Genomic DNA, 6,744 nt, shown 5'->3' on the forward strand with positions numbered 1-6,744 from the left:
GTATATGGTACCGGTCTTAAATTTACCAAAACCGGTGATTTTCGCGGGTACCGGTTCTGCACAGGTATTCACCGGTTCTTACCCTCAAATACCGTGCCGTACCAGTACCGTCCGGTACCGAACCGTACCATACTAGGTATATTCGTACCGGTACCCACTTATGGGGATTTCGGTAACGGTATTTTCTCGGTACCGGTTGGTACCGAGCTCACAAATCCTGTGCAACGCAGCAATGCAAGTAATTGCACCGTTTAGATTACTTTTCATACACACAGTAAGTAAACTGTTTTTCGTTTGAATGAGGTTTTATATACACAACAACTTATTTTGCTTCTTTTTTTGTTTTCTTCTGTAATGAATGAATTGTATCATGTAAAATTAACTTGGATATTTAGAATATTGATGAGCAAATCGTATCAAATCCTGTAAACGAACCGGTATCGTATCAGTACCAAATCATTTTCAGTACCAATTTGGTATCCACCTTTTGGCGTTTCAGATTGTTACTTTAGGTTTGACACCGGTTCTAGCACCATACCTGTATTTATTGATTTTTACCTTCAAATACCATACCTATTGTACGAGCATTTCGGTGCTGGTACCTAATTTCGATAATTTTCCAGATCGGTACTTTCGCTGCCGTTACGTACCGAGCTCATCGATATATCTTAACGTGTCATATTCGTTAACGTCGTTAGCACCGTAATAACTGAACTGAAAACAACCGAATTTCCAACGTGTAGGACGTGTGGGTCATATTATTATATATTAGGTTATTTAAAATCGTTTTTTATGACGGTAGTGACTATCTTACCACGTCATTTCTATTTATGTTTTTGATATTGGTATCTGTTTTCCGTTGCTTACACGCCTTTTGTAGTCATTGGGTCCCGCCGCAACGCGCGGGTGAAAAAGTAACTAGTTGTTATGAAGAGTGATCTAATATCTTATAATTTAAGAGTTTTTATTTATTTTTACATATATTTTCAAGCATTTATTTATTTTTATTGATATATTTTATTCATCATTCAATTTAATATTTTTCTAATAACTTGCTTCATTAATTTTTCAAAAATTTAAATCCGCAACTATACTTTTTTTTTTCCAACATTGCGATATAAGTTTATTGAAATGGATACCATGCCATTCTTGTATCAATCAAATCACAACCTTCGATGAATTGTAGCTTGTTATGATGCACTTATTTACTTTTTTAAAATATTTATTCATCATTTATTTTTGAATTTTTTTTCTAATAACTTGCATTTTGTGTTTATTTTTTTTCAAAGTGACGATAAAAAAATTATGCTAACGGTCATTTTGCCATTAACATAACCAAACCGAACCAAAACGACTGAACAATATTTGTAACGATCCGATATTTATTTTTTAATGTTTTTACTTCATTTAACTGGCACCATTCGTTATCATAACGTAACAACCCAAGCCGAGCACATCGTACTGAACCTGTACTCATTTTATGGTTTCTGTCGGATAAGATATCATGCCGCTACAGTATTGAATCGAGCTGAAACTAGACGTACATAATCGATTTCGGTACTGGTATTTATTTTTATTGTTTTTTTTTACAATAAGGATAAGCTGACACCATGTAGATATCTTACTATACCAAACAATATCGGTACGACATGTATTCATTTTTATGGTTTATGGTATCGATAAATGAAAATCGATATCGTTCAAACACCACCGATGTTAGGTACATGTGTTTGTTTTTATCGTTCTCGGTCGATGTAAAATACGTGTTGCTTTCTATATGGAGTGGGCATGTATGTACAGTACTATAATATAACAAACCGAACCGACACAAATCCAATGTTCGTAACAATGTGACGTGCGACACAATAACCTAGCTTATGATACCAATACTTAAATAACTTCTTGGCTTCCTAGATCTCTCATCACCAAATACACTTGCTTTAAGATATTTTGTTTAGACCAAATATTACAACAATCTCACATCTAACATACATACATCACAAGGTTAAATATCATTATTACTAACATTACACAACAATTAAAAAAGTTAATTATAATAAGAGTAAACTGCTAAAATCGTCCCTGAGGTTTGACTTAAAATGCTAGATCAGTCCAAAATCAACTTTTGTTGCTAAAACAGTCACTGAGCCCAAGTTCTGTTGCTAGATCAGTCCAATTAGTTAACTGAAGTTAGTTTTTAACTTTTATTTATTACACAAACAGTCCCTGTAGTTATAATTTACTAGTTTTAACTATGAGTTAATAGCCAAAATGGTCCCTGAGGTTTGCACCACCACCACCACCACCACCACACCGCCACCACACCACCGCCGCCACCACAACACCGCCGCCACCACCACCACCACCACAGCACCGCCGCCACCACCACCACCATCATCTGGTCACCATCACCATCGCCACAGTGGGTTGCATGTTTGTTATTAAAATCTGGGAGTAACACTTTTTTTCAAAAATATTGAATTTCAATAACAAACATTAATCTAATAGATGGCGTTGGTGAGCTGGGTTGTTTTGTGTATGTGAAGGTGGAGAAGCTGGGTGTTGATATGGTGGTGTTGGGTAGTCATGGCTACGCTACGGTTTGATCAAGGTGGAGACGTGTACATACATGGGTTCGAAACCAAATATGTTCGCGGTCATGCATATCTCAAGCATGAAAATGAGATTAATTGTCTTTTCCTTACGTTACCCGTTTCCCCCTGTTTTACATTTTTTCACGTTGGGGTTTCCCAGTTGTTTTTTATAGTTGTTTAGCTTTGATTAATTGGGGCCTGGTAAAATCAACTATAGTCTTTGTACACCCACTGTTGCTTTGTACCCATTGTTACACCAGTTCAAAGATCTCACACTTTTTTGTATCGTCGTATGACACAACTGTTTTTATGTTTTACCTCATTTCTAGCATATCATTAACATGAACAACAACTCATAATTTTCTTTTAACTACTAACAACAGAAGGTGAATTATGTTTCAGCCCAAGTTAACAGTTTTGGATCATACATCAGTCTAATAAAGAAACTTAAGTAACAATGTGGATTATGATGCAACCCATATTCAACAGTTATCACACACAGGCGACGATTCAGTTTAGCACGCCGCAACGCGTGCAGCGATTCGGTTTAATGTGCCGTCCATTTTTTTTGAAACCACACAGGCGGTGGTGGCGGCGGTGTTGTGGTGGCGGTGGTGGTGGTGGCGCGGTGTGGTGGTGGTGGTGGTGGTGGTGCAAACCTCAGGGACCATTTTGGCTATTAACTCATAGTTAAAACTAGTAAATTATAACTACAGGGACTGTTTGTGTAAAAAATAAAAGTTAAAAACTAACTTCAGTTAACTAATTGGACTGATCTAGCAACAGAACTTGGGCTCAGTGACTGTTTTTAGCAAAAAAGTTGATTTTGGACTGATCTAGCATTTTGAGTCAAACCTCAGGGACGATTTTAGCAGTTTACTCTTATAATAAAATACAATGATTAAAAATGCACTTAAACTTTCCACATGTCAATGCCTGATTAAAAATATTATATAAAAATATATTAGCAACTGCCGATGCTGCCCGATCTGCCCATTATATATTAGCAACCGCCGATACTGCCCGATCTGCCCATATACGGACCGGAATTATACATCTGGTGATGACGTGGCATCATCATGTTACTCTGCAACCCTCCGTACATTCCACCACCGCTGACGTCACTATAACCGCTCGAATTCACACCGCCGCCACTCCCTCCGCCGCCCGCGGCGGCGCCACCACCGCCACCAGACGATCCATCCTTCTCACCGTGCCTCCCAACCGTCGTCTTCTCCCCTTCCATCTCTCTATACTTGGCTAAATACACCTTCAACGGCTCAACATACTCTTCAAACCCTAACGTCGTCATCGCCCATAGCAAATCGTCACCGTTGATCGTCTTCCGCTTCTCTCTCTGACACTTATCCGACGCTTCTCCGGTGATAAAACTAATAAACTCCGACACACACTCCTGCACCGTCTCTTTTGCGTCCTTCGAGATCTTCGCGTTCGCCGGTAACGCCTTTTTCATGATCCGGCTCACGTTAGCAATCGGCAGGAACCGGTCCTGTTCTCTCGCCGATAACTCGCCACTGCCAGCGTTCTGACCGCCGGATTCGTTGTCGGAATCCGCCATAGCTTCCGGAGGATTTGAACTACTGAACAGTTACGATCGGTGACCGAAGGATTTTGAAAAATTGGCGCGAATCGGTGGATCAACGGCGGAGATTAGGGTTGCCGGAGCGGTTGGAGGATGTAGTGTTGGAGAAGGTTTTGGATTGGGAGAAAGGTGTGTGGTGAATTGGTGATCGTTGGATTGGGGATAATAATGCATCGAGAGTGACACGTGGCGGAATGAGAGCTGTTTGTTTGATGATAAAGGGGAGATGATGTGGGGGGTGTGTGAGCCGTTGGATTGGAAGGGGTATGGACGGTTGGATGGTGATGTGGCTTTTTGGTCTTTGAAGTCGCACGAGAATCTTGAGTTAACCCCCAACTTTTGGAATTTGTCCCTTTGGAAAGTTATATGGTATTTATAGGTGTTAAATGCAATGAAAATGTAAATAATAATAACTATGATAGATAATAAGATAATAAGTTCAAACATTTAGGTCGAAACGAGGTTGTATGCATCTATATCACACGGGGATGATTTTCTCAGTGTCGGGTAACTGGATTAGCTCGAAACAAGGTTGTATGCATCTATTATCTATATCACATAGGATCGACATGATGTTGTGTTCTAGGTCATCCAAGCTTTCTTGGATGCCTTGTTATGTTGTAGCGTAGTTATTTGGTTTTATCATTAGGGCCCTATGCTTTAATGGGTTTATGACGATGATCCCGTTTATTAATGTGTTTATTATAAGGGTTCTGACCTTTTTATGTTGAAGTATAGGTAGTATTAATGTTATTATAAATAGTTGAATAAGATAATTTGTGTATTTGATGCGCCATTAAAACAATATTAACAGAATGTATAATAGATGAATAAAATCATTTGTGAATAAATGCACTGCTAAAACAATACTAACACAACAACAAACACAGCCACCTCTTTATTGTTGGAGTCAAATAGTCCCCCACACACAACCATCAATTTTGACTAATTTATATGTGGTTAAAGTGTATATTTATATATTTAATGAGTTTAGTGAGTAAATAAATACTTTAGTTTAAAATATAATATAACATAGGAGAAGGGTTGAAGTTGAAACAAGGTATATTATTAGAAAGAAAAAAAAAAATGCTTGGATAGTTGTTTGTTTTTTACCTTTAACCTCTAACTTTCAAAAATTACAACTATGGTTCCTAATTTTTGTAATTTCGTTCTCGGATAGTCCCTGGCACGGATAGGGGTTAGTTTTGGTGTTAAGTGGATGTGAAATGACCAGAATACCCCTACTGTTAAATAATAATATCAATCAAAGTCAACATCCTCATCTCCATCTCTTAAACCCCTCCAACCACCATAACTATACCTCACATATAAATGATAGAATTGCCCTTCTTGTTAACAGAAATAATGGATGAAGTTAACCTAGTGGACTAAAATGACAACGGTGAAACCTTTTTGTACCCACAGGTGAAAAATGAAACATTTGGACTAAACTGGCAAAATGGCCAAAACCACAGGGACTAAAATGACATTTAACTCATAAAATTAACTTCACCGACTAGAAACTTTTTAGTTTATATTTACCAGTAGCAAGCCCGGGTAAAGGAGGGGGTTTTGTTAGTGAATACGTTCAAAAAGAAATTTTTGCAAAACGCTTCCACTTCTTATTTTCCTTAGGGTCTCCAAAAACATAGAAACCACGGTACATGTTTGCTACTTGCTAGCCTTAGCCTTATATAAGCAAAGCAAAAATGTTCCAAGTTGATGTCTTTCTCGTCTAATTTCTTTCGGAGATTAGTCATTTCAAATCGGCTTTTATAAATTATAATCGTACCAAAGGCAAAATTCAATCACAATCAACAAACTCAATCAATCGTTTAAGCCTTACTCATTTCTTTCTCATACAAAATATGTATATAATAGGCAATACAAACATATACAACCAAAAGATCGAAAAAGGTATCGTATGAGCTCAAATGCTAGCTCAAATAATCATCTAATGGGCGCCTTGATCCAACCGTTGAGAAAAGCAATAGCCAAGATGATAAACGGTGTAGACATGCCGAATATGATAATGTACGGTAGGGGCGTCTTCATCGGATTCTCCCCTTCCTTTTCACCCGCAGATTGCCAGTACCTGCACATTATCAACTGTCACTAAAAAAAACAATAATAACAATAACATCATCCGTCGCTAAAACTCAATAATCAAATCATTTGCTTCCGTACTGTTCTGGTTCTTGTTCTTTAGTAATGAACTTCTTCTTCTTCCCATCTTTACCCACTTCAGCATCTTCCCCACCTGCAAAATAACCAAAAACCCATTTCTAAAACGACAAAAACAAGATTGATTTGATGGTAATTTGTCGGAAATTGTTGACCTAGTTTTGCTTGGATTTTGAAGCGGTGATTTGGGGTTGTTCTTGAAGGGTAGATGGGTCGATGTGAAGGGGTTTTTGGTGGGATGTGAAGGTTTGAAGCTAGTGAAGTTGCAGAAGAAGAAGAAGAAGTGGTGATGGAAATTGTAGCCATTTTTTTTTGGTGGGTTTGTGAAAGGGGGAAGTTGGTTGATCTTGGATATCTAATCTA

General features: G+C 38.0%; 2 protein-coding genes across 2 annotated transcripts; both read right to left on the bottom strand.

Annotated features, from left to right (window-relative positions):
* Positions 1-3,450: 3,450 nt before the first annotated feature.
* Positions 3,451-4,865, bottom strand: LOC110889680 (nuclear transcription factor Y subunit B-3). The gene has a single exon (XM_035984848.1). The coding sequence runs from the start codon at positions 4,171-4,173 to the stop codon at positions 3,598-3,600; it is 576 nt and encodes a 191-aa protein (XP_035840741.1). The 5' UTR covers positions 4,174-4,865; the 3' UTR covers positions 3,451-3,597.
* A 1,135-nt stretch (positions 4,866-6,000) lies between these two features.
* On the bottom strand, positions 6,001-6,738 carry LOC110889681. Its single transcript, XM_022137244.2, has 3 exons — positions 6,537-6,738; positions 6,385-6,457; positions 6,001-6,292 (listed from the first exon to the last, which is right to left on the bottom strand). The coding sequence occupies exons 1-3, from the start codon at positions 6,685-6,687 to the stop codon at positions 6,148-6,150; spliced, it is 369 nt and encodes a 122-aa protein (XP_021992936.1). The 5' UTR covers positions 6,688-6,738; the 3' UTR covers positions 6,001-6,147.
* Positions 6,739-6,744: the final 6 nt, after the last annotated feature.

This window comes from Helianthus annuus, chromosome 16 (assembly GCF_002127325.2).
Source record: "Helianthus annuus cultivar XRQ/B chromosome 16, HanXRQr2.0-SUNRISE, whole genome shotgun sequence".
NCBI classification, from domain to species: domain Eukaryota; kingdom Viridiplantae; phylum Streptophyta; class Magnoliopsida; order Asterales; family Asteraceae; genus Helianthus; species Helianthus annuus.

Bases quoted from the DNA above. Each gene is read 5' to 3' on its own strand.
- LOC110889681 (XM_022137244.2), bottom strand. From the start codon at position 6,687: ATGGCTACAATTTCCATCACCACTTCTTCTTCTTCTTCTGCAACTTCA. The intron at 6,458-6,536 runs GTCAACAATTTC...GTTATTTTGCAG, and splicing joins CAAAATCCAAGCAAAACTAG to GTGGGGAAGATGCTGAAGTG. The intron at 6,293-6,384 runs GTACGGAAGCAA...GATAATGTGCAG, and splicing joins AAAGAACAAGAACCAGAACA to GTACTGGCAATCTGCGGGTG.
- LOC110889680 (XM_035984848.1), bottom strand. From the start codon at position 4,173: ATGGCGGATTCCGACAACGAATCCGGCGGTCAGAACGCTGGCAGTGGC.